Here is a 27,652-nt window from a genome sequence, read left to right as displayed (position 1 = left end):
ATTGAATATAAATTAAAAGTAATAATAATAATAAAAAAAGGAATCACAATCACCTTCTATAAAGTTACTCAGAAATACCCTGTGCAGTGCAGTACCTCTGGTGTGTTAAAATGAGCTGCTCAGGCAGGAGGTTACTTGGAGGCTGTCTCCTCACAGGGGGAGGTTTTCAGGTTTTATTACACATTAGTCTTCTCAGGTAGCACATTTCGTAGTATTTCACAGAGAGGATCTAGCAATTGATGAATAATCTGAAACTCCCAATGGTATCCTTTGGAATAGAAGATGACTGTGCTCTGGTATACGGACTCTGTGTCTAGAGTTATCAGACTCAAAGATGACATATATCAAATCCAGAATAAAAATTAAATTATATCTATTTAGGCAGTACATTTACTTACAGAAATAAGTTGAAGTATGACAAGAAATGCCATACTTCTTGACATTTTTGTAAGAACCTAAGAATGAAAATTAAGATTATTAATGTAATTTTGAAGTTTGCAATTTTAACTACAGCTTTTGTGAGAAAACTTATTTCAAGATGAAAAAGGGTGCTGTATAGTGAATACTTGTTTTAATTCAGGTTACTTTAGAGGATCACTGTAGGATCATTGCAGTAGTATCATTGCTTGTGTAACACTGTGTCATGTAAGTGTTTCAGAGCTTTAAAGCTCAAATTCCCTTTCCATATCAAAGAGTGGTGCTCGGTGGGGCAAGGCTTTTAAGAATCCTGCCTTTCTTCCAAGGTGTTTGAAGTGGTGGAGCGTGTGGAGGAACTGAGGAGGAAGTGGCCCGTGGCCTGGGGCAAGCTGGACGATGGCAGCATCGGGGTGGTGACCCCGTACGCTGACCAGGTGTTCCGCATCCGCGCCGAGCTGCGCAAGAAGCGCCTGTCCGACGTCAGCGTGGAGAGGGTGCTCAACGTGCAGGGTGAGGAGCAGGGCTGGGGCCCAGAGCTGGGCTGGGCAGGGGGAAATGTGTCTGCTGCAATAATAACTTCATAAAATTACCTTATAATTTACTAAAATTACCCTAAAGCCGTGGCAGCAAAAGGAGAGCTGCGGTGCAGATGTTGCTCCAGCATTGACTGTAAACTCGTGGATGTGAGATTTATCTTTTCTCAAAAAGATATCTTTGTCTTTTCTTAAAATTTAGTTCAACCTTACTTAAAAAATAAGTTGAGTGAAAATTGTGGAAACTGATAGATTTTAAACATAAATCAAACGTTTTTAACAAACTGATAGGTTTTAGAGTTCCAAATACCAATGTAACAGAGCTTTATCATGTTTTACTGATTTCTTTTCCATCTGTGGAATAAACTGCAAGGAGCCTAAAAATTTAGGTGTTTCTTCCTGGAATCACATTGATAACAAGGATTTTGTGTAGGCATAGCCTGTTGCTAGGTTGCACTTCTAGTCAGTAATAAACAAAGGCAGATGATAAAGTAACTGAGTGACAGTGAGTGGTTTGCTCTGTTTTTTCATGGTAGATATTCATGTATTTGAGAAATCTAAAAATCTGAATCAAGAATGTCCAGAATTTATTTTTAAGGTAGAATAAATAAATTCAAGATTTGTTATTGACTGATAGGCAATACTGTTAAGATAATTAACATTTCAGAAAGTTCAGGATTGATTAATATCAAGGTGAAAAAGTAAGTTTTTTAAAGAGGAAATATTCTTGTAATGGAATATGCTATTTATAGTGCATCTTTTAAAATTTTTAAATCTTATTATTCTTGCATAAAGCTCTTCATGTGAAGGGTAGTTATGAGTTCAGAACATCTAGGTGTGAAATTTGGCTGGCAAGGACAGTGGTCTGGCCACGGTATGAGCAGAAATAGCAACAATTATCTCAGAGATGTTTTTTGTTTCATTTTAGGAAAACAGTTCAGAGTTTTGTTCCTCAGCACAGTACGAACACGGCACACATGCAAACATAAGCAAACTCCAATTAAAAGGAAAGAGCAGTTACTGGAGGATTCAACAGAAGACTTGGATTATGGTTTTCTGTCTAATTACAAACTTCTCAACACTGCCATTACAAGAGCACAATCCTTGGTAGCTGTGGTGGGAGATCCTATTGCTTTATGTTCCATTGGAAGATGCAGGTAATTTCTTTATGTTCCTTGGTTAGTTAGGGCTGGGGGTACTGGCAAACATGTTTTTCTGTGACTGGTGGGTTTGGAAAAGTGATGGTTGTCACCATGTACAGCAGGGAAAAATACGAGATACCTGGCCACTGATAACCTGTCTTTTCATGTATTTATATTGCTCAGATTTTCACTTCACACTAACAATTGAACATGCTTCATTTTACTTTCTAGTAGGGGTTTTTGTATACCTGTTACAATTTTATATACAAATAAAAGTAATAAGTGATTTGGAGTTTCAAATTGTGATGTAATGTGGTATTTAAAAGTTGAGTATTATGGCAGTTGTAGGACGGTAAAAGACTTGAAAAATATTATTTATGTTTTGATAGGTCTTCGTGACAATAGGAAAAAACTCACTAAGATTTGAGTGAATTTACATTTTATAGACCTAAATGAAGAAATGTGAAAAATGCTGAGATATGTAAACACTTGTGTTAAAAATTCCAAGTTCTTGTTCTTCAAAGGCTTTTTTTCCAATGGATGAGCTGAAATTTTGAGATGATCAGAGATAAACCCTGCAGCTTATTCTCGAAGAGAGGAAACAGTGCACTGACTACATTATTAAAATAAAGCTAAAAATACATGTTAGTTGTTATATCTGTGTTGTGTTCTACTTTCCTGAGCAATGCTTCTTCTACTGTATTGAAAAGGGATGTGGTTTTCAAAGATTAGAGTTGAAAAAGGCATGTGGGACCCAAACCTTTGTTTACTGTATTTATGAGATATAACCTGAATTTTGCCACTTCCCTGCTGAGGCCACATCAGGAGTATCTGTACATGAATGCAGTGATCTGCTTTAAATGGCTTCTAACATCTTACTGACAGAGAAATAATTATTGTGGGTTTAGTTCACTTTTCCCATTACCTGGTTGGGTTTTTTTAGTCATGGGCTGGTTTATGTAATGAGCCCCTGTGCCTCCTGAGTACTCCTTCAAAATATCTGAAATAGAGCATGCAAAAACTTAATAAAATCAAAATACAGGCTGTCAGTGGTAAATAAATTACAATGCTGGCAGTTAATGATTGAATTTCCATTTTGAAGACCAGCAGCTGTTTATAGACGTAGAGCTGCTCCAAATTATAAAACTGAAAGATAATTAAGAAACAAGGAGCACTGAAACTTTATTAAGATGTATCTTGAGCTTTCCCTTTAATACACCATTGTCTTGTTTCACTGAATAATTGAACATTCACTCTTTGAAAATAGTGCTGGAGGGGCTCAGGGAGGCTGCTGGGAAGATGGTTCTTTTTTAGTACAACAGGAGTAGAGAAGTTTGAAAGAAGTGACATTTCGTTAGGAAAAACAGACCTCAAAAAAGTTGAGAGTGTACTTGAATTTTATAAATATTCTAATACCTGTCAAAATGAGTCAAGACTGTAATGATAGTTGTAGAGAGCTTTGTGAAGTATGCCCAGGGTAATCATTGCATTCCTGTGTGCTCCAACTGGACTAGACAGGGCTGTTTTGGCAGACACCCCCTTTAAACTCTCGAGCACATTCGGAGATGGCAGGGTTTTATTCTCTGTTCTTACAGCCCAGAACAAGTGTTCCATGTGTAGAGAGACTGCTTGGGGCATTCTCAGCATTCTCAGCAAAAGTGGATGGGTCTCAGTGGATTTGTGGTACTTGGCAGTAGGTTTGGTGACTGAATTGATTAATCAGAGGGAATTCCATCATTAAAGCATCCCGGTGATGCATTTAATTTTGGTTTTTAATTCTCATTTAAAACTTTGCCTTAGAGCAAAATGCAGAAACAGGGCCAACTTGCATCCTAAATTTTAAAAGAGTATTTCTTGCCTCTATAAAATCACACTAGAAATGGGCTTTTATGGAAAACTATTTTGAATTCTTAAAAACATCACTAGCACCACAGCATTCTTGCAAGAGAGACATTTGTTCTTTCTCATAAAGTCAGCTACTCAGCAAAGTGTGACATTACTGGTACGATTAGTGTGCAGCAATCTCTCATTCTGCAGGTTTTGGGGAAAGAACAGTGCTTGCTGTTAGGTGAGACCTTATTTCTGAAGGGTGAACAAGCAGGAGTTATAGTCAGGCACACCTTTACTCTTGATATTTTTGAAAGAGACAGGTCAGGTTTTTTGGTTTTTCTTTAAAGTGACATCTTCAGACCTTATTTAAATATCTTTTAAGCTTCAGTAACTTCACCCAGAAAGTTCCTTTGAGGGTTAAAAAAATAATAAAATTTGTAAGTGTAAAACTTTGTATAGATCCTGTTTTTTTTATAAAGCAGTAGAAAGACGTGTCATGAGAAGGGAGAAGACAGGGAGGAATGTTCTTAATGTTCTTTTAATACCTGGTTTAAATAACCCCCCCATCCTCCAAAAAGTTGGAAACAGAATTTTCCTAAACAAGTCATGCATCATCTGATGGTTATTTTCCTAGCTCAGAAATTCTATATGTTATAGAAAAATCTGACATGCACTAAAATTTATGGTTTTGTTTGTTTTCCATTAGAGGATCTCAAAGAATCTCTGGAAACTCCCAAAAATATTTTTACATGCCTCTGAAGTGTTTCCCGAGAGTGGTTTTGAGGGCACATCTCAAAGCCCTTTGTATTTGTTTTTTGTTAGCTTTAGTATTTGTTACACTGAGGGATCTGCCTAAATTTGGAGAGTGTTCTTGACATCTTCTGGAACTGAGAGTCTGTGTCATTCCTGTGACTGTTTCAGCTTCAACAAATGCCTTAAATCGCATACATTCCAGAATTTTAAGCATTGAGTTTACTGTTTTTGGTTTTCTAGGAAGAAGTTCTGAGTTGGGGCTGTCCATGGCATTAATATTAAATGTGGTACCCAGCCAGTGCTGTGACGTGAAGCACATGGACAGAGCTGTGTGTCCATTTGGAATGGCTGGGGAGCTTTGCACTGTGCTGTGGGGTTCAGCTGCAGGGAGCAGGTTCAGGATGGATGGATTGGTGTGTAAAATGAGCACACAAAAAAAATAAAAATGTCCCTCAGTTACATTAAATCTGTTTTTGTTTTAATAACAACCCGTGAGCCTTCCTTACTGTTTCTGAAAATCATTTCCATAGGAAATTCTGGGAAAGGTTTATTGCCCTGTGCCACGAGAACGAAAGTCTTCATGGCATCACGTTTGAGCAGATCAAAGCTCAGCTGGAAGCTCTGGAGTTAAAGAAAACCTACGTGTTGAACCCTCTGGCCCCCGAGTTCATCCCCCGAGCTCTGCGGCATCAGCACTCAGCCAATCCCACCAAACAGCAGCAGTCACCTCCAAAGGTAAAGTGTTACTGGTGATGGGTTCTGTCAGAAACTGGATGTGAATGTAGAGAAGTAGCATGAAAGGTTTATGGAACAAGCTGTTTGTTTTAAAATTGCATCAGTGCAATCAGATATGAATGCAAATTCCAAAGGGATCCTCAGCATTTTCAAGTGAAAGCTCTAGGCTTGTATTATCATAAAGTTCTTAGCAATACAGCTTGGGGTTGTCCAAGCCTTGTTTCCTTACTAAAACACACCTTGGCTCACTCTGGCATGATCATTGATGGTTTTGCAGTGACCCTGGAACACTTCAGCCATGGAAACTCAGTATTTAGATAAACCAGATTAAACCCTCTGAGCAAGAGCCAGTCCCAAGCTGTGCTGTGATTGTACCCCAAGCAACAACAGGCTGATACAGGCAGTGACAAGGAGTAAAAGAAGCCAACAAAATAATAGCAAAAAGGGATTTGGTTTGGTCTAAAAATCACATTTAAAATTCAAGGACTTAAGTTATGTAAGATAATTTTTGATGTAATTAAAAATATGTTGTAAACTGGTTTATTGCACAGATTAGCTCAGTGATAATGTCCTTCAGAAGACCAGATTTCATTAGCATCGAGAGGGCAGAGAAATAAAATCACCTCTGAGTGGTAATTTCATCGGCTCTTTTTATAAAAGCAGGTGAAGAAGTGATGAAAATACAATAGCTTCCTTAGGATGATGAAGAATGATACTAAATTTTAGTATTGGGGGGTGATATATTAGTAATGAATTTTATTTTAATAATTCCTTATAGTTTATATTAAAATCATTTGGGTTGTAATTTAATTAAACTGCATTTAGAGATGGAACTGGAATGCAGGTTGTCAGCTTTGTGATGAACTCAGTGTACAGGAAGGAGGAACTGCACATATTTCCCATAGCTTTGCATTTCTGTTCCAGGCTGTATCATTGAAATGAAATTTTTACAACAGGTTTTTTTAATACAAAAAGGAAAGCCTTCCCTTTGGCAGTCCTTCCCAAAAGGGAGCTTGTAAGTGAGAACATTTGGTTTCTTTATCAAGATGCATGCATTACTTTCTGAAACAAACACCAGATTTCTAAAGCTTCTAGTCATGTGTCAAAACACTGGGCCTACAGAAAACCAGAAATTACAAAATTGTCTTTGAAAGCCACTGCTGTATTCTCATTTTTCATGAGCTCTTCAGTCTTCTCCTTAATAACAGAACATCATTATTAATACTTTTAGTTTCCTAAATAAATAAAAAAAAAAGTACTTGAAAATGCAGGTATAGTACATTTAGGAAAAAAGGGGGAGTGCGTGTTGGGGAAAGTGAGAGCCTTGTAAGTAGACAGCTCTGTTTATTTTGCTTTAGTTTGTTGGTAAACTAAGCCCTTGTGCTGTTCAAACTGCCAGCACTCTATTTTCAGCTTAAGATCTGAAGTGTTTAAACCACCTATGTCACAAGTCTAAATAAAATCTTCCCTGTGAATGCCATTGACAGGTAGTGAGTTTGTGCAGTAACAGCAGAGCAGTGAGCAGGTAATAATCAAATACTCGGAGAACACAGCTGGGATCAGGGATACATTTCCCTTCGCTCAAGTTTTAAAAGCAGATGGTTGGTTTTGCTTATTTTAGAAATCCTAAGCACAGTATTTAACATTAAAAATGAAGGATTAAAACCTAGAGCTGGTGTATTTTGTAGCAAAAAAAATAAGAACCGTCTCCAATACCGTGTTTTGTGGTGAGTTTATAGATTTTGTGCAAGCGAGGGCTTGTCTTTCACATGTGCTGAAAAGTGGTTTTGTACAAACAGCACTTCTTACTCAGCAGAATTGCTCCTGGATTTATGTAGGGACATTAAAAACCTCTTTGCTGTTTAGATTTTAAAGAAGGAAAAAATGTTTTTTGTGTGTGTGAGAGGCCAAGAGCCAGCGTGGAGCTGTGAGGGCAGTGCCTTGTGCTGTGTTTGTGTGGCTTGGCCAGGCAGGGGAGTGGGGAAGGAGCGTGGGAGCTGGATGGGGACAGCCTTTATTGAAGGTGATGATGTGGAAAGGGAAAGATTCCAGAACTCGGAGCTTCCCTCGGGGTAGTTCACGTACAGTAAATTAAGCTCTGAGTTTACAACTTTCCTACCTCCCACTCGCTGCCTGCCAGCTTTTGGTCTGGATTCAGGCACTTAAATCAGGGTGCATCATCATCCCAGCCATTTCCCGCAGTCAGTGAGGACCACAGGTTGGAATAAATCTCTGGAGAGCTCTCTCTACTCCCATTTGTTGACTGAAGGGGGATCCGAGGAATGAAGAGGCTGTTAACTGCCTGCAGTCACCCAAATCTTGGTCTGGGCTTCCTCTGAGAGCCTTTATGTAATGTGGATTTTTATATTCCAAAGGTGGAGCGAGTTTTTTAGAGGAAACTGAGTGTATTTGTGCTCCAGTGTTGTCAGTCACCGTCAGTTCTAGGGTAGGTTTAGGTATTTGGAGATGGGTGGGGACATGAGCCTTGGTGTGAAAATCCTTGAGAAATGGTAACAATTGAATTCATAACAGACTTTGATAACTTTTTAGAAAGTTGTTAAGTCTTCAAAACTGTGAAGAGAAAAAGAAAAAAGAAAGGCAGCAGCTCCCTTCCCCAACTTCCTGGTGACCCCTGGTGACTTTTATTTACCAGTCTGATACAGGAACATACTGAAGCTCCCAGTGAGCAGGACAGCTCCTCTTACAAACTTACATTATTATTTTCTTGCAAATTGATGTAATTATTTGGTATTTCTGTTTGAAGAATATGGCACCTATAAAATACAGGTCTGATAGGTTAGAGGAGAGGTTTGTCAGACCTCTGCACACGCTGCTTGCCTCTGACATTGTAACAGATACAGAAATGCTGTGTGCTGTCCATGAGTGATTAAGGCTGTAGCTCCTCCATGTTTTTAGATTGAATCTTTCTCTGTTGAATAAACAGGCTTCCTTTGTTTAAGTGCTGCAATGAAAAGCAATTATTATTTTATTTTTCCATAATTCATTTTTCAAATGAGAGGAAAATTTGGAGACCAGTTCTTTAATCTGGTTTATGCATGAGTCAACATTGTCAAACAACCTGTCTTTGTACCCTGACTAATTTGCTCAGAGTGCTGGAAAACTGCCTAGACTTATCTCCTGGCAAGAAAAGTTTTGCAGCATCAAAGCGTTTTTAGATTTATTTTAAATTTGTGAATGTACTTAGGTCCAGATTAAGTAAAGTATTTCTGTGCTGCAAAGGACTTGAGAGCATAAAGGCAATGGAATATGTGCTCACAGTTTATGAATATTAACTAATTAGTTGATGCTGCAAACTCATGAGAAAGTAGAAGGGATAACTCAGGTCTGTTAAAATCCTTTTCTAATGTACAGTTCACTAAGGAAGAACAGTTTCCCCAAGCACTGGGCTTCTTTACTCTCCTGTGTTGCACTTTTGGGGAGCAGTCACAGAGAAGCCACAGCCCAGAAGCTGACAAATGAGATGGGGCAGGGAGACAACGTCTCATGGGGAGGGGTGAGCAGCTGAGTAAAACTGGGGGCAGCTCCTTTGCCTCCAACATCATTGAGCTGGAATCTGGAGCAGAAAATGGATCGTGCTTCCTCTAAAGCTGCCATGGCAGAGGAGTACTGAGAGTTACATTGGTCCTGGGTGCTGCTCCTGAAAGATGTGGGACAGTGGGAAATAAAATGGTGAGAAAAGAAACTTGAAATGTCTGCTGTAACTCTCTTTGCATCTGAAAACAGTCAGAAAACTTGGGAGAAAGTTTTCCCAGAGGGAGTTGTAATGATGCATTGGTTAATTGAATTAGTGGTGTTTTATGTCCAGCTTTGTGAATTCATAGTCAGGTGGTGGAACTGGATGGTTGAATGTGTAAGAATAAACTGTTGGGCTGACTCCTTTCAAACGCTGTTTTATGTTTATCATGTTCACTTGAAATAAAAAGCTCTGGTTTGTGTAAGAATGCAAAGATTACTATTATTGGTTTTTTTTCCTTTAAAGGGCAAGGTCCATCATCATAACCAGAATGACCATTTCCCACCTGATGGAATTGGTGAGTGCCTCTGCAGTTCCTGGGGGAATTCCTGAGCCCAGTGAAGCTGACAGTAGTTTGACATACATTGAATATCTGATCTCTTCTCTGTTTGAAAGCCATTTACTTGTTGTTTGCATCTGGAAATCAGATCTTAGGTTATTAAGTGGACATTTGATATTTCCGAGGCTCTCCCTTTATAGGTGTTGTGTGCACTTATTTTGAAGCCTTAACACAAACACAGTTGTTGGCCTTTGAGAAATAGCTGTGTTTGAAATTCATCATGTACAGTACCAGGGTATTTGCACTAAAAGGTTTGGACATTATTTTGCATGCACTGTTTTCTGAGGTACTTTGAAGTTAAATTGTGCTGTCATACATCCAGATATTACTGATCATACTTTTGCAAGGTAGCATGCAACAGCTGAATAATTGTGTTATTAATTTGGAAAAGCATTAGTTTAGAGCTTGTCTTCCATGCTAAAGAAAGGAGGGTTATTTTAGTTTTTGATGCAGTGCTTAACAGCTGCTCTGACTGTCAGCATATTTAATTGGTTTGGGACATTTTTTCATTAATGCACTTACCAGCTACTGTATCTCAGGTTGTATTTTCTGCCTCTTCAAATTTTTGAAATGGAATACAGGATTTGATTAATGCTTTCTCTTGGTGTATCAGACCTGTGCTGTTAGAGAGTTGCACACATATTTTATAAAGATAGATGCTGTTTGGATGAACAAACAAAGAAATAGTCATCTTCATGTTCTTTTTGTGTATATATATCTTTTTTTTTTTTTTTTTTTTGTATGTATATATCTTTTATTTTTATCTTTATTTTCAGTTCAGCCCAATCCTTCTGTTCTGATTGGAAATCCTATCCGAGCATATACTCCTCCCCCTCCTCCTCTGGGACCTCACCCCAATCTGGGGAAATCTCCAAGTCCTGTTCAAAGGATAGATCCACACACTGGGACAAGTATTCTATATGTACCTGCTGTCTATGGAGGAAATATGGTCATGTCTGTGCCTTTGCCTGTAAGAATTCATTTTCTGTTTCTCCCCTCTCCCCACCTCAGTTATTGCATGCACATAAATATATGGCAACATCAGAGAGCGAATTTCTTGCAGGTTTTTTTCAGCACTCCAAATCTGTGGGTTTTGCTGGCTTTAGGAGTGGCAGTACAGAGAAGCACCAGAAAATAAAGACCTGAAAGCTTTGCTCCCCCAAATAACTCTGGGCAGGCTAAAAGCAATTTCATGTTCGTGTAATTTGGTGTGTTTTAGGCACACCAGTGGAATCTGTCTCATCTGACTTGAGACACCTTCCTCTGAATTATTTGCCTGGTTCAGTTCTTAATCATTGGAGAGACCTCAGTGATTCACACCAAGTCTGTTTATTGGCGTCACACAGCCTAAATTACAAGTTTTGGATGTTTGCAGTGCAAGGTGTCTGAAGTGAAGTGATAAGAAAAATAAGCATAATGGGATGTTTTTCCCTTCCAGAACCTCATAGTGAACCAGTTTCCTCTCCAATCCCTTCCCTTAATGACATTTGGGAGCAGAATGAAGATCTCTAATCAGGTCTTCTAAGCTACATTTATGCATGGAATTTTGGATTATAAATAAAACTGTCCCGCCAAAATTTACACACATTAAAAAAGCAGTCTCTGCTTTATTTTTACCCTTCAGTCAACATATTCCAGGAGGAAAATGCAAGGAAAGAACCAAAGGCTGCAGAAGCTTGTGGAGTAACATGTCTGTGTTGTTCACAACTCCTGAACATCGTGGCAAGGATGTGGAACCCACACATTGCAGATGTGTTTAATTCCATTCATAATGCTAAATGTTGGAATACAGCTAATTTGGTTTTTTTCAATAATTATGAGTCCTCTGTTGTAATTTGGGTTATGGATGCTGAATAGGGGACTTGCTGTAGTTTCAGTTTTGTGTCTTAGATTAGCTGGCAGCTGTAAATCGGTTTTCTTTGCTAGGCCAAGGAATTTTCCGTTTTCCAAGCTTACTAGAAATCTGCATTTGATGGATAAATTTAAATGCAATGAGAAGGCCAGCAGCTGTATCTTTTGTCATGCTTGCTCACATTATATTAATATCAAACCAAGGTAATTTAAAAAGCTCTGTCTTATTGTTCCAAGGTTAATGTATTTTTTATGTGTTTCCAATCAAAAGAAATGTATTAAAAACAAGTATTTTGAACTCACCTTCCCTGAGGATGGATTTTTAAATAATTTAGTGAGAAGACTGAGGTACTAATGAGACTGCTACTTTTGAAAAGAAGCTTGGAGGTGATTTGGGGTTGTACAGATGCAATAGCAGCCTAAAGCTGAAGTTCAAAGGGCACATTTCAAGGGCAAATAGTAATTTAAAAAAAGAATTGGATGAAAGTTGTTACACTTGAAACAAGCAGGGACTGAAGTAAAATGTGTTTATGTTGGTGGAAGATAAAATGATGTCTTTGTTTAATGCAGTTTCCATAGCCAAGGTAAAAGCTGGAGGAGGTTGTCTGCTGCCATCACTAAAGGATGCTTTGGCAGCCTGAGTGGTGGGGATGACTTTCCCTGCACTCTGCTCTTCTTCATATATTTCCCTTCTTTTAATAAATTCCCTACAGGACAAGTTTGAAGTCATTTGATGCACAGCTGTTTTCCTTAGCATTCCTTTTAGGAATAAAATTGAAGCCATTGTACAAAATCCTGACTTTTTACCTGCTTTCAGGAGGTGGATTTTGCTTTGACTCTGCAATACACGTGTCACGTAGCACAGACACTTTGGAGTGTCATTCCCTGTCACTGCTCACCTCTGGGCACTCTCTGGGTTCCACCAATAGTCCTGGGAACTTCACTGGGTGTCTGTGGGTGCAGAGGTGGGCACAGCCCCTCCTGCTCTGGCCCAGAATCCCAGCAAGGGTGCTGCAACATCTGGTCCTCACCTTTGAGTCTTCTCTCTCTGTCCCCCCTGAGCCACAGCCCAATGACTCGTAGCTGCCAGGAGAAAGGGCTTTGTATTTGCTTGAACTTCACCCATTTCTATTTAATAAGAGAAGAGATTAATCTAAAGTTTATTAAACTGCAATTTGTCTATCAGTCTTTTCTCTCTGAACTTCAAAACCACTGAAACAAGAATGGGTTTTGATAGAAGAATTTTTGCCCAGGGTTCTCCTTGAAAATCTTGTTTTGCCTGCCCTTAGAGCTCTCCCCTTCCAGCACCAGCTGTAGTTGTGTGTGTAAGTGTGTCAGGTCATCTGGTACATGGAAACCTCTTGTCACTGACCTAATATCAGCATGCTCATTATCACTGCCTTTAATTTAATGTACCTTAACAGATCACATCTCTCTCTTTTATTTTTTTTTTTTTACATTTTTATTTAATTTTTATTTTTACTTTTACTTTTGTTTACCACGTAGGTACCATGGACGGGGTATCAGGGTAGGTTTGCAGTCGACCCTCGACTCATTACTCACCAAGCAGCCATGGCATATAACATGAACCTGTTACAGGCACATGGGCGAGGGTCTCCGATCCCGTATGGCCTGGGCCACCACTCCCCCGTTAGCTTAGGACAGCAGCAGCTCCCGCACCAGGACAAGGAGCAGCACGAACAAACTCGCAATGGTCAGTGCTTGAGATGCCTCTGCAAACTGCTCTGCCTTGGGGAGCCTTTGTGCTTCAGACAGGGGGCTGTGGGAAGGACTTTCCATCCTCCATCCTTTCTGTCCTTCTCCCTTTCCTCCCTGTTTGAGGGATCCACAGATGGGGGAAATAACCTGGGGTTTGCCGTTACAGACAGAATAATTGGGATGCTGTGAGATTCAGAAGGAATGGGAGTTGGGGAGGGGGGTGTAATTGTTCCATCTCCCTTCAGCAGTACCACTGATGTTATTTGCAAGTTGGAACGACTACTTAGAGGTTAATGAACAAAGTGTAGAGATTAAAGGAAAAGTCTTATTTAGGTAGATGATACTAAATGTCTGTGGTGCTGTAAATGCCATACTAATAAGTCAATTTTCCTGTGTCTGGGGAAAAAATATCCCAAAATAATAATTTTTCTATTGAAGCTAAATAATTTTGTAAATGTTTTTAGGTAAAAGTGAAAACACTGCTGGACCTGAAATCAGTAAAATTCGAACACCTGAGAAGAAACCTCTGGAATCCAAGCAGGTGGGTTCCTCTTGTCTGCATTTCTGGTTTGTTTGTTTATTTTTTGGGGATTTGGGTATTTTTGTTTGTTTGTTTTTTATTTCATACTATCTCTTAATGAATTTGATCATTACTTTTAGTCATTCATTCATTCATTTAGTCAAACAGAAATGCTTTTATTTCAGCTTTTAAAATGCGAATTCTCCAAACTTCTTACTCTCCTTTTGTAGGTCGATTTAGAAGCAAACCCTCAGCAGAGAAGCCCAGAGTCCCGTTCCAGCGTTGGTTACCCCAATGCCAAATTCCATCGCAAAGACAACCCCAACCCCAGGCAGCTGAACCTGCACCTGACCCCGCCCCACTCCCAGTTCGCAGTTCCCAACCGCCACTTCCAGCACCTCTCCCAGATCCCGAGGCAGCCGTACCCTCTGCAGCAGCAGCAGCAGCAGCAAAACCTGTTAAGTCAACAGCAAAATCACTTGCCTGAACAACCCAACCAAATGCCACCCCAGCAGAGCCAGGTAGTTCAGCAGCATAATCACTTGAATCAGCAGCCTCCACCACCTTCGCAGCTTTCCCCTGCTTTCCAGGCAGGCCCCAGCCAGTCCTTTTTTAATAATCCCATTCCCCACCGACCACATTCTCCTGCTGTAGATGCTGTGATTTCAGAACAACACCCCCCACCTCTGTTACAAGAAGTCAATAATCCTTTGAGGCCTATTGCACAGCACAACCCTGTTCTGCCAACCCACTTGAACAACTTCATTGAAGAGAATCCGTCAGGAATGCCCTTAGGGGACACTTTAGGTAGGTGACTTTTCTTTATTTAAATTCGGTGTGCAATTATAACTACATTGAAGTGAAAATGAAGGAGGTATTTACCTTTTTCAGGCATATTGCTCTGAATTGGGTCATTGTTGGGTTAGTTTCCATAAGTAATGTCATTGAGCATAATTTGCTGCTTGAGGCATGTTTGAATATTCAGCACTTTATTAGAAAATTCATGTTTATATGATTTTCCATATGATTTAAATAACCAGGTTATGCACTGCAATGCAGTTAGTGTATAATAGACCCTGGAATAAACTGTATAAAAAGTATTATTTTATTTTTTTTTTCTGACATAAAGATCTTTAAAAGGGGGCATTAGATAAAATTTTTTTTTAAAACTATTTTTATAGATCGTATGCATGGAAATGTAGCTTTGGAAACAATAAGGCAGCAACAACAAGCCAGGTTACAGCAATGGAATGAACATAATGCCTATCTCAGTCAAGGCACTATTCCATATCAACACCATCACCATCCTCATCTACCACATCTTCCTCAGCAACCAATTGGATTACATCAACAGCAGCAAGTTAGGGCAAACTGGAAACTTGCCAGTAATACAGAAGATGAAACAGAGGCAACATATTCAAGGTATTTGTTTACTGAGTCATCAGAGCTTGTGTAAAATTGAGCAGTGGGCACCTATCTGTAACACTGTGATCAAGTGCAAGGCACTTAAAGGTATTGCTTTTTGCTGCTGTTATTATGAAGGTTAAAATAGTTGGCAGGCTGACTTACAACTATGCTTTTATTATGTGTTATGCTTTATTCTGTTACTATATTGGGTAGTAAAGCTGTAGTGGAAAAATATTTTTATGGAGCTTTTCAGTGCTGTATTTATGGAATAAGGAATGGATAGAGAGTAACAACCTTGTATTTTTATGAAAGAGGTGTCTGAGTGTAGTTAAGGCTTATTTAAGTTGCAAATTCTTCAGTTTGAAGTAGCAGTCTGAGATATGTGTGCTTGAAAAGAAACAAAGCAGCCCCTCCCTAAACACTGCTCCCCAGCGAAACCTAAACTTGACTTCCTTTTCAAAAAACCTTTGCTTTTAAAAGCAGATTTTTTTTTAAAAATGCCTGTATTTAAGATGGAGCTTTAGGGGGCAAGAAAGGAAGCTGTTGAACATCAACAGAAAAATGGTTCCAGTGGTCATCAGCTTTAATCATGTATATTGTAAAGGCTGGATTTTTAAATTGCCTCTGTTTACTGTCATCTCCCACTATGCTTTCTTTTCCATCTGGTTTGTTAAAGACATGGTAAAGCATCTAAACGCCCTCTTAGCTGACTCTGAAGTGCTGAATTGAATTGGCCTTTTGAAGAAGTTTAAAGTACATTGTGCAAGCAAAGGGGAGTCCCTGATTTTTCTGGCTCTTGCCTTGACAGGGGTTAAAGTTTTCTTTAACTATGTGAACTTTTTACTTTGTGTAGTAAAGCAGGAAATCCTTACCTTTAGTTGTCTCTTAAGAGATAACAAAAAATTGATTCTTCTTACTGGAAAGGAAATCTCAAGAGTTATTAAAACTTTGAGATGATTCAGGTGGGTATTTCATTCAATTAATCCTCTTGTGCCTAATTTTTGATTGCTCAGTCGCATCCTTTGAAGTTAGGGTCAGTAAGTGCAAAGATGAGAATATTTAAATTCAGTGTTCTGTTCTGAGTTTTCTGCACCTCAAAAAGAGCAAGATTTCAGCAAAACCATTTTTTTTTTTTTCCTTCTCTTTCCTTGCTACATTTCTTGTGTCCATGCAGATTCCAGGACTTGCTCCGGGAGCTGTCGCACCGCGATCCAAGCGAGAGCCGGGACGTAGCCGAAATGCCACCCCCCCAGTCCAGACTGTTGCAATACAGACAAGTCCAGCCCCGAAGCCCACCAGCACTCCCTTCTCCTTCCTGCAACTCCAACCACAGCGCCCACTTCCCCAACTTCACTGAGAACAGCAGAGACATTGAACTGCCCACTAACCCAGCATTTCAGCAGCATTTACCCCAAATGTACAACCCCCCTTTCTCAATGCCATCCGAACACATAACCCCATCTCCCTTGAAATACCTGCAACCTGATGGCTCCTGGACTTACACCAACCTACAGCAGAACCACCTCTTGGGGCAGGGCTTTCACTATGGAATACCTCCACTGCCCCACAGGTCGCAGCAGAGCCCTTTTATACAAATCCAGAATCATCAGCACGCAGTCGGTCAGGAGCCATTTCATCCACTCGCATCTCGAGCAGTTTCTGCTTCTTCGCTCCACAGCTTAGAAGAGGTGGGTGTTCTGTCTGCTCTGCACTTGTCCTGTCATTGTAATATCAAATTATGTTGTGAAGTGGTCATGCAAGCAAAACACCTCACGCGTTAAAAGCTCACAGTGGGAATTTCTGTGAGGTGGAATTGTTCTCTGCGTCTCTGCTGTTCACCCTCAGCAGATGCGTGGCTCTTGTCGCTGCAGGTGTAACATTTTCTCTGCTAAATGGGAAGCCTTGGCTTTTGGAATGTTACTCTGGGTTTTCATGCAGTCATTGTTCTGTGTCTGCATGTCATTCATCTGCAGTGAAAATCAACCACAGCCCAGGTGGAAGCTCTGGACAGCCAGCTGGGATGACCCAGCCAATTGATTCGGTGTTGAGCTGTGAATGTGCTCGAGTTACTTCTCATAGGAGACCAGAGCTGTTCAGTTGTTCCAGCATGGTCCAAAACCTGATTTCACAATCCCCCCTGCCTGCATTAATTTGATACAAAACCATCGCTTTGTGTGTTGGAAGTCAGGGACATCCAGCTGAGGCTGGCTCCAGCACACAGAGCTGGCTCTGTCCCTCTTGTGCTGGGGCTCTCAGGGGGTGTGCTGTGAGATGCAGACTGTGCCAGCACATACAGCCAGGACAGGTCATGTTTTGAACAGGAGGTTTTAATCCCTGCTGGAATCTGAGGTGCTAAGGAGTGTGTGATGTGTGAACATGGAGTATTCTGAAGCCAAGTTGCATTTCAGGAACGTGAGAATTAATATTCTCACTGACTGCATGTAATCCAATATTTGTACATAAGTGGCTTGTTCTGTGATGCATTTCTGTTAAGGTTTTTACAGAAGCTGGGGAGGGAGCCTTGCTCATCGCTGTCTCACACAATACATATTTAATTTGTCTTTCAACTTCTGAAAACAGAAAATATTTAGTATATGAGCCTGAGAAAAATAAGTAAAATTGAATTCTAGTGCATTTTACAAATTTCTGTCTTATGCAGATCCAGAGAGGTTAATGGAGTCCTCAGGCCCAGCCAGAGCTGTAGTAAGGTTTGGGTTTATAGACATTTAGAAATTTGATGTCTCAGTCCATTAAGTCATACCACCCTATATAAAATCTAATACTTTGTGACAACAGTTAATACTGTCAGTACAGCAGGACGTGGGAACAATGGCTTTTCAGCAGTAATAAACCAATAAATATTCCTATAGAGCTTGTGACAGCTCCTGCTATCTGAAGACAAATAGAGTGAGCCTTTATGTAATTAGTGCAAATTCGGTTTAGTTCTTATTTCTTCTTCCTTTCAAAATATGTGACAGAAATGCCAAATGCAGTAAAAGTGTTACAAGACAGAGACTTGCTTATAAACTTTCCAAAACTGCTGCTGCAGCTGGTAGGTAGAACTGAATGCACAAAGAAATCAAAAAGGGGTTTTAGGTGTATTTTTAACAGACGTCCCTCAGACAAGGCTCTTGTCAGGGCAGATTTCTTGACTTTTGGTATCCTTACTAAATCCTCAATCACTATTTATAAAGCTGTTAATTGACTTGATACTTGAAAGCTTTTGCATGTGTTTAGTCAAACCAGATCTGAACTGCACATCAAAGGGAATACTGGAGTTATTCTGTCTGGTTCTCTACTTGCAAGTGTCCAGAACTTTGATAAATTCCTGATTGCTTACCAAAATAGCTCTTTTAAAACTCAGTGAATGTATACTTTTTGGGTTGATTTGGGCATTCATTTATGAATTTTGTTTGTTTGTTTTTGTTGTTGTTGAATTTTCTCAGGGGAGTGGATTGCCAGGATATCGAAGTGTTGATCGCTTTAGTGTGGTGACTGAAATAAGATATAACAGTTTCCTTTCATCACTTTTTCCCCCTATTTTTTGTAGATGATATATTAACAATAGTTGGACTCTGCAAGCAAGTTATTTGATGTTTGTTCAGCTAATTTCTTGTGACATTTCATTAGAATGTTTTTTTTCCTGTTTACCAAGTCTAGATTTACCTGTATGACTTTTCTGTTATTGGTGTTCTTGTTAGTCAGTGCAGATGGGAGTAAATACTGTATTTATTGTTAAAAATAAATTGCAACAAAACAGACTTGCTTTGAATCTTGAGAAAGCTTAGAGGGCCCTTAAATCTGAACTCTTGAAGCCCACAGGTTAATTGATGGAGCTCCTGCCATTTTCATCTACATGATCTACAGGGTTTATGGAAGCAAGTAATTTCTGTGGTTTCAGATAAAATTCTCTGCATTATTTCTCCTGAGGGTACTCTCTTCTCCAGAGCATTTGTTTTGTATGTACAAAATCCAGTATACAAATGTATCCTGCTTCCCCAGATCCTGGTGTACAAGTCAGTACCTTCCTTTGGAAAAGGAAAAGCCATTTTTTTCCTGACTGCATTGTAAGAACATTCTTTTCTTGCTTTTGTGTTTCTGTGCTTCCTTTGCTTCATGTGTAAATGCTGGGTACCTTTCTCCTCACTGTGTGATCAAACTCCCATGTAGGAGTGGGAGATGTAAAGGTTGATAAGAATTAAGACATCTCAGGTGATGTTCTTTGCACTTTCTTGGAAATTCTCTATTTTACGTGATGAAAATACATTATCAGTGACTGCAGAATACAACATACAACTTGAAATGTATTAGGTTTTTTGTAAATGTGAAGAACTAGGGTTTTTTTTTGGTAGGACATTTCAGGGAAAGTATTGAATGGGAAAATAGTATTGGTTTCATACAGTTGAATCAAAAGAGCAAAAGACTGTTTTATAGTTTGTTTTTTTTTGTTCACAGTATGAACCAAGAGGACCAGGCAGGCCGTTGTACCAAAGAAGAATTTCCTCTAGTTCAGTCCAGGCTTGTTCTGAAGACTTAAACACTCCTCAAGACAGTCTTGGTCAGTGTAAAGAGCTTCAGGACCACAGTAACCAGTCATCGTTCAACTACTCCTCCCCTGAGCTGTGGGTGAACTCCTCCTCTGCCCCGTACCCAAACATTCCATGCAACGGAGCCAGCAGAGCCGTTCCACCCCGGGAGCTGCTAGGTGGGTACAGCTGCAGCTGCTTCTTTCCCAGAACCAGTTTAAGCAAAGATTTTTGAAGTATTTGTTGCTTCACTTGTTGTAGGTTTGCTTGGAATAATCCCATTTCTTGTTAACATCCTGCTCTTCAGCTAAAAAAAGCAATGCTGCTTCTTAGTCTCCTCCAAAAGCTCCACTAAGCCCAGACAGTCTCTTACAGTGGCTTCAAGTGCACCTGAATTTGTGCTGGAGGGAGCTAAGGTGACTGGTGGGATTTATTTGCAAGATAGATTATTTGTTTTCAGAATCAGTGATATTTTGTGTTGGTATTACAGTCTGAGGGAGCAACACATAAACTGAATTAGTGCTCTCAGCGTTTCTCTAGTAAATTTTGGTACTTCATCAAAGGAGTGACGGGTTTAAATTCTCTCTCACCGTGGAAGAATCTCAGTGGAATGTGGCTTCCCTGGTGGTAGCAGCAGTGCTGATTGATTGAGCAGACAGAAACTAAATTAACTTTTCAGAGATGACAAAAAGCTGCAAGGAGAGAGCTGGAGCAGTCCAACTACTCTTCTTCTGTTCTCCCTATTTCTTGTGTTTATGAAAAACAAAATTACCAGGATAGTAGAGTTTCCTCCCTGTGATTTTGCTTTAAGAATTTGCAGTGGTAATTTAAAAACAAAATTAATAAAAATGCAAACAGTATTTCAGTGTGGATATTAAAACCACTTAATAATGTGGAAAAATATTTATAAGCTGGTTTTATTGGCCTTAAAAGATTTAATTGCTTTTCACCAAATTTCATAAACGTGAAACATCTTGTAATTTCATAGTAATTCTGAAGTAGGAACATGCAGTGTAGAATGAATGAGAAAATCTCTTTATATCAGTGACAGCACTCAAGAATGAAATTCCTAATGTGCCTTTTAATTTCCAAAATGTGAAAATGTTATTTTGGAAACCCATATTTATGGCAGCATCTTTCATGCTAAGTTCAAAACTTCAAGCTCAGGGCACCTCCTTCAATCTATTTCTATTTCTACTGAAAATCAAGGAGCTGAATGCACAGTATTATGTGACATTCATCACTGAATTGCTCACAGAGTTGCTCTCCAGACTCTGTGGTTATCTGAGAGGAGCTCAGGAGCTCTGGCATGTTTATGTTGGGATCAGCCAGTCCCACATTTCTTTGCTTTAATGAAAAGCTTGAGAACCTGTTTTTGAGTAAAGTCCTCATCGAGGGCAGATGTGCATGTAAAAAGTACCATATACACACATTTGCTGTCAAATACCAAATTCTAAGTGAAAATATCAAGTTCTCACTGGTAACTGCATTTGCAATGAAATGTTTTTTATTGTAGTTAAGCATGGTTTCTGTTTTGTCAATACATGTATATGAAACAGAGCCCTGTATCTAATGGTTCATGCAAACACATCTCCATTTTATGGCTGCTGTGGCTTTCCACATTTACAGCTCGCTGCCTGTGATCATATTTACAGCCCAAATGTGTTTTATAGAGCTAAGGGTTAATGACCAGTAACTGCAGTGTTCTCGTTACTGTTGGTTTTTATCCATGAAATAAAACCCCGTGGGAATGTGATGCTGTGAAAGTCCTGTGCCTGTTTTTGTTGCTTGGGAGGGAGTGGCCCTGACTCCAGACTGTTCAAGGGCTCTCCTGCACATCAGGAGTGCCTGTGGCACCAGTGTTGGGTTGGATCAGGAGGGATTTATGGAGCACAGGGAGAGCTGCTGTCAATTGCTCAGGGTTGTTCTATGCAGGCACTTCCCAAAATTGGAATTTGATATGCATTGCTTTTTCTGTTGATGGAAAGAAAATGATTTAGGTTCTTATTCAAGATGTGTATTTCGTATTTTTCCTTCTGTTAGACACCTCTACCACACACAGCTTTCACCTCTGGTCCTGCTTGTCATTACTTGTCTTCTCTTGAGTGCTGTGGTTATTTTGGGAGGTTTTTTTGCTCGTGTTCTGGGTTGTTTGTTTTTTGTTGAATCATAGCAACCCTAGCAAAATTGCTTTACTTGTGTTCTTTCCAGACCCATTCTTCTATGGGTTGGTTCTAGGTTTGTTTTTTTGTTTTTTTTTTTAAGTGCTCTATAAAAAGCAGAAGCCTGTGTGTGACCCTTCCAGGGAGAAACTTCGTTTTTCTACTTTTGCAGTCATTTGGTGGTACATTTTTGTACATGCACTTTAAAAGTAACATTACATGATTAAAGACTGAAATAATTACAGGATATATCTGTTGCCCAGTTCCTAGACTATTTTAGATAGAACATGGAGCTGTGTTTCAGTGTAGTGTCTCTCTAGCTGTGCAAGACAGTAGAATTCTCCAGACAAAAGTAAGGGACCTCATTAGGATTCAGGAAATTCACTTGAAAGCAGTTTTATACCTATGGTTTAAAGCACCATTTTTTCTGATAGTTACAGGAGTTGTTAAATGTGGAGCAAGAACATATCAATTAGCAGGAATGCATTCAGCCTGAAATACCAATAATTAGTTGGTTGGCATTCAGGACTCTGAATTGCTGTTGGAGAATGAATTATATATGGTGCTGTAAATTTTAATTTTAGCCTATTAAGCTGTAAAGCAAGAAGAATGAAATACTCTTTGTGCTGTCTCAGTGGATAAAGTGCTTAAATTAGAGTAGATCCCATTTGGGAGCGGCCTCCCTTCAGTGCACCCGGAGAATCCGCTGTGCGGAATTGCCGGTTTGGGGTTTCAGCTCTAGGGTGCAAACACACAGAGGATTTGTTTAGTAATGTCAGTCTTGTGCTACTGCTGAGTGATCCAAGAGTTGGGAATGAAGTTGGATGACTTCAAGGCCAGGTTGGATGGGGCTTGGACTGTGTTGGTCTAGTGGAAGGTTCTCTGCCTGTGGCAGGGAATGGAGCGGGATGAGCTTTAAGATCCATTCCAACCCAAGCCATCCTGGGATTGTGTCGTTCTATGAGCTTCGTTTTCAGAGTGACTAACCACAGCAGATGGGTGGTGTGGGAGGAGGTTACCAGAGGGGTGGTGGCAGCTCTGCCTTTGGGCTTGCTGCAGGTGGATTGGCTGAGTCAGAGACCTTCGTTTGCTCCAACTCTGGTTTCTCCTTCGCAGCTCCGCCGAAGGCTGCCAAGCCCCCGGAGGAACACCTGAAGGGCGAGAACATCCAGCTCTCCAACTCCTTCAACTACAACGTGCTCCAGCATCTGGGCCAGTTCCCCCCTCTGATGCCCAACAAGCAGCTGGTGGAGTCCAACAGCAGCAGCCCCCAGCCCGCGGGTGGCACCAAACCCGTCATGTCCTACGCCAGCGCTCTGCGGGCTCCCCCCAAGCCCAAACCTCCTCCTGAGCAGACAAAAAAGAACAGCGACCCCCTGTCCTTGTTTCAGGAACTTAGCCTAGGTAGTTCATCAGGTAGCAATGGCTTTTACTCCTATTTTAAATAATCAGATTATTTTTTTTAGAGAGAATTTAATTTTTATTTGTGTCGGTAGATCTAAGGTAGTTGGGGCTTCACCTGTAGTTGCAAATATTCCCTTTGTTTATATTGGTAAATATATCCTCACTTAATTGCTTTGCTGCTAGACTTGCAACTAATTTTTTTTTTTTTTTTTTTAATTATATTCCATTATTTTGCATTTTTTGATGTGGGTCGGGTTTTTGGAAGCTTTTCTGTAGGAAGACACACACGTGTTATTTTTTAATTTGTGTAATATTAATGATATGTTGCATTAAACTAGCAGCTGAGAGATTACCTGTACAACTTGAAAAAAAAGGAAAAAAAAAAGGAAAAAGAAAAAAAAGGAAAAAAAAAAGTTTGTCTAAATTGTATTTAAGAAGATTGTAAGTAGCATTTACATTTATTCAATAACATTAGCATACTATGCTGGGTTTCTGTACCAGAAATGGCCAGTTAATGTAAAAATGTATGTTATTTCTGCTTAAATTCATTTAATTTTTTTTTTTTTTTAATAAAGGTGCAGCATCTTCTAAATAATTTCAGTTTTATCAGCTTTTTTGTGAAGGGATGCTGCATTCTCAGACTTTTATAGTTTTAGATTCTGTATGATGTGGTATTGTATTTTCCATCCACTGTAGGGTAAAGTAAAGGCATTCTTTGCAGACACCTATGCCATTGTTTGGAAACATTCAGATAAAAGTATTGATATACTTTAAAAAAATAATTAAAAAAAAAATCGAAAAAAGTAGAAAAAAATTAACAAAAAAACCCAAAAAAACTCTACATTTTATTTTTGGACAAGCTAATAATATAAGCTTGTTTGAAAAGTTAATTTGATAGGTTTTTTAAATGAATCATGAAGCTGAAAATAAATTTTTAGGTATGTTGGTGCTTAGTAGATTTAATAACTATTTTAAAAAAAATGCGTGAATTTAGTAAAATACTTTTTTGTTTGTTTGTTTAATTTCTTTTTCCACTATGCATGTGTAAATGTTTGTAATCTGGCTTTTTCCTCCCCTCTTCTCCAGTGGTATAAAGAATTGTGCCGCTTTAATTTTTTTTTTTTTTTTCCGGTAAAACTTTTGGTACATTATTTGATGTTTACATTAAAATGTGACATTATACAAGGAAATTCAGATATTTTGCTAACTGTTTTGTTTGAGGAACATCATTAAAGAAGAGATTTAATGTTTGTCAAAGCTGTATCCAAATTAATCTAAATCTTCTGGGGATCAGAGTGGTTACCAGGTTATTTATCTCCATGAACCTGGCCCTTAAGGAATCCAGTCCGAAAAATTAATTATGGGATATTTAAAAAAAAAATAAATTAAAGAAACAAATGTGAATGAAAATTCAGAGGATAACAATTTTGTGGCTAAAGATTTCTGGTCTTGCACACTGTCCCTGCTTTGTGACTGGGGAGTTCCAGAGGGAGGTTGTAGAGTTTCTCCTTTATTTCCCCTTAATCCTCCTTTTACACTTGAAATAACTTTAAATCTGAGAACTGGTTTACAGGGTTGAGCTGGGTGTAGTTCAGAATTCCTCCACTTATTACCTGCAAGAATTGAAATTATAGAGCTGTGAGAGGGCGATCTCAGATTTTTACAGCTGTCCATGGGACGCCTTACTGGGGAGCAGTGGCTGCTGCTCTGTTCAATCAGATTTTTGTTCTATTTACAATCAATCAGGTTCATTTCTTTTTGCATTTGACTTCATGTATTAAGGCAAGGGTCATTATGTAATGGGGTTGATTTAAACTCAGTACACTGCAGAGGTTTGCATATGAATTTTTTATTATAAATCTTTGCTGGTTTATGAGTCAGAAACTTATCTGAAAACCTTTTTCCTTATTTTTTGCTGTAAAGCAAAGCTCATGTAACTCCTTAATTTATTTCCTAATGTTATACCAAACAAACAATGCTGGGGAGGAGACAGCCCCTGCCAAGTTCTGCTCAGCACTTCAGCACAGGGCATGGAACCCAGACGACCCCAAAAACGAGGAGAGGCCAAATTCTGCAACCTTGAATCAAGCAAAGCTGCTGTTAAATGGGTTTTTGCCAAGATGCTGGCTGCAGGAATCAGTCCCTGGGAAATTCACTGGCAGAGCTGAGGTGGGCATCCAGTGGAGGGAAGAGCAGGACTGGCAGAGCAGAGCTGGGGATCCAAAGCACTTCACATCCCCAAGTCAGCATTTTGTAATTTCAGGGGTTTCAAAGTCACTCAGTTCTATGGAGCAGCCTTTTGATTCTGTTCACCATTTAATATTGAATATTAAACTAATAAACATCACTTGTTAATTTACTGCTATCTGTCGATCAGTTAAGGGGGGAGATGGTTGCATCTCACCACATTTTATTCTATTTTACACTGGTATTTTATCTACACTGAAAATATTACAGATAAAATCCCATTTTCTCTCTTGAGTTAGAATTTCAGTTCTTTAATTTTATGAAAACCCCAGCTGGTTTTGGTGCTAAATTTTCATAAGTGCTCTCACCCAGGAATTTGAGGATGATATCATAGAGATGATCTGACTTAGCAGCTTTCATATGAATCATTTGGATTTCTAAGAGTTAGTTTTTTTAAAAAATATTATATTTTTTTGAAATGTTTTGTGACCATTGTATGTCACATATACAGCCCTGAGTGAGATCTTTGGTTTTTGGAGCCAATTATCCAATGTTTATTGAAGTCATGTTTAGAAACCCCAAAACTGTATTTTTAACTCTCCTAGGGCTTCAATCAAACTCTTATTAAAATGAAATTAAGCCTTACAGATGGCTCCAGTGGGCACTGCTCAGGCTGCACTGTAAATATGGACCTGTTGCAATTACAGGGAAAATTCAAAATTGAGTTTATGTAAATTATCTCAATTTGGGGGAAATGAGTGGAGGCTGGGGCACATGTACCAACTGGGTATGTGGTTCCTTGACATTTTTATGCTTCAGTTAGTGCCAAATCCCATGCTCCTTGTCCAGGAATAAACTCCCCATTGTTGTCTGTGGAGAATTTGAATGACAGATCTAAATTTAGTAAGCTTGTATTTGATAACAATTGAAAACAAGAATAATTTCTGGTTTTGTTTTCTTTAATTCCAGTTTTTGGTGAGAAAAATCTGGATGCCTCATGGGAGGTTGTCAGGGTGGTGATAAGAACTAAGGAAGAATGAAGGGAAAGATTTAAAGAAATAAATTACTTGGATTCTAAGAAAAAATACATTTTTTTTTTTTGCAATTCAGCTACAGCCTTCACCCTTTAAAAAGCCACTTAGTGAATGCAGCTGGCATGGTTTTCTGGGTGTAGTTGAGGAGTGAGTTCTTATGAAACCGTGAGCTTTCCACTTGGCCATCCTAGGTCAGGAGCAGCCGGAGGTGCTGCCACTCCATGGCGAGCTCAGCCTGACCTGGAGCTGATTCCGACGTAAAATTCACACCTCCTGAGGCTGCAGGAGCTGCTCCTGCTGTCCTGCCTCATCTGGGCTATGCCATGGCACGTGGCTGTGCTTGTCCCCAGCCTGGATTGCTCCTGGCTCTGCAGCCTGAAGGACCTGGCAGGCTTGGGCAGAGGTTTGGTGGCACATCCCTGTCTCTCCTTGGCAGTGCTCTGGCTGCTGGGGACTCTCCACGCTGTGCTGGTGTCCTCTGAATCGCCCTGCAGTGCACGGGGTGTCCCCAGGATGGCTTCAGTGTGCCTCAGGTGTGCCAGGCTCCTCAGAACCCTGAGTGAGTCGTAGGGACAATTCCCCTCCCATCCCCCTTTGTGCTCACATGGCAGCTCTGAATATTTCCACAAGACAGCTCAGAAATTGCTGTTTTGCATAAAGCTGGCGGGTTAGAACCAAGGCCCCAGCATCCATATTTTCTCCTGGAGGTTGTCATCTAATACAGATTGTCCTGGATTTTTAATTGTATGGGCTGTGGTGTTGCTGGCCCTTTGCAGGATGTGAGTCCTGCCACTGACTGCGAACCCTGTGAGTGCCGTTCCCTACTTTGATTAATTAATGTTTTGTTCCCAGATTTGTCAAGTTCAGCTGTTTTTTTTGCCGAGAACGTGCTCTATAAGCAGTTCTTTTGCTATGTATGTAGTACCTCAGTGCTATAAGTAGCACCAAGAGCAGTGTTTGACCACTCCAAATTTTCTTTTTAGACTGAACTCGGGCATATCAGAACCTGCACATTTCCAGGGCAGTGAGCCCACGATGCTTCGTGCCCTGCCCATATCATCCTTCAACTCATTTGTTTTGTTAGTTTTTAAAGGTTCTGGTTTTCCTAGAAAAACTGCAGACAATTAACTTGTCAAGACAGATGGTGATGATCTATGGTGCCTATAAAAATTTGCACATCGTATTCCTTGACATGAAATATGGGCTATTTCTGTTGGTGTAGCAATACTTGAGCCAGTCTCTTTTTGCTGGCTGTGTCAGGGAGCAAGGGCTGAATCCTTCTCAATTTGGTTTTTTTTTCTTCCATTCAAGAGAAGTAACAGGATTTGCAGCAGCAGC

The 27,652-nt window shown here is 39.7% G+C and overlaps 1 protein-coding gene across 5 annotated transcripts in view; it reads left to right on the top strand.

Moving 5' to 3' along the window:
• The window catches only part of HELZ (helicase with zinc finger), an 85,529-nt gene extending 60,081 nt beyond the window's left edge, over positions 1-25,448 (top strand). For all 5 annotated transcript variants that reach the window (XM_014255758.2, XM_014255757.2, XM_005526665.3 and 2 more), the window contains 12 exons: positions 744-927; positions 1,879-2,107; positions 5,206-5,410; positions 9,411-9,462; positions 10,281-10,474; positions 12,862-13,069; positions 13,539-13,615; positions 13,825-14,401; positions 14,776-15,016; positions 16,176-16,689; positions 19,457-19,706; positions 22,806-25,448. In XM_014255758.2, coding sequence (XP_014111233.1) covers positions 744-927; positions 1,879-2,107; positions 5,206-5,410; positions 9,411-9,462; positions 10,281-10,474; positions 12,862-13,069; positions 13,539-13,615; positions 13,825-14,401; positions 14,776-15,016; positions 16,176-16,689; positions 19,457-19,706; positions 22,806-23,137 — 3,063 coding nt within the window. In that variant the 3' untranslated portion in view covers positions 23,138-25,448. The remainder of the gene's footprint in view (positions 1-743; positions 928-1,878; positions 2,108-5,205; positions 5,411-9,410; positions 9,463-10,280; positions 10,475-12,861; positions 13,070-13,538; positions 13,616-13,824; positions 14,402-14,775; positions 15,017-16,175; positions 16,690-19,456; positions 19,707-22,805) is intronic.
• Positions 25,449-27,652: the final 2,204 nt, after the last annotated feature.

The sequence above is a fragment of the Pseudopodoces humilis genome, chromosome 21 (genome assembly GCF_049639895.1).
Source record: "Pseudopodoces humilis isolate 2021_Gansu_Grassland_sample_001 chromosome 21, ASM4963989v1, whole genome shotgun sequence".
Taxonomy (NCBI): Eukaryota; Metazoa; Chordata; class Aves; order Passeriformes; family Paridae; genus Pseudopodoces; species Pseudopodoces humilis.
Note: the sequence above shows the minus strand (reverse complement) of the source record. Positions and strands in the feature narration are given on the sequence as shown.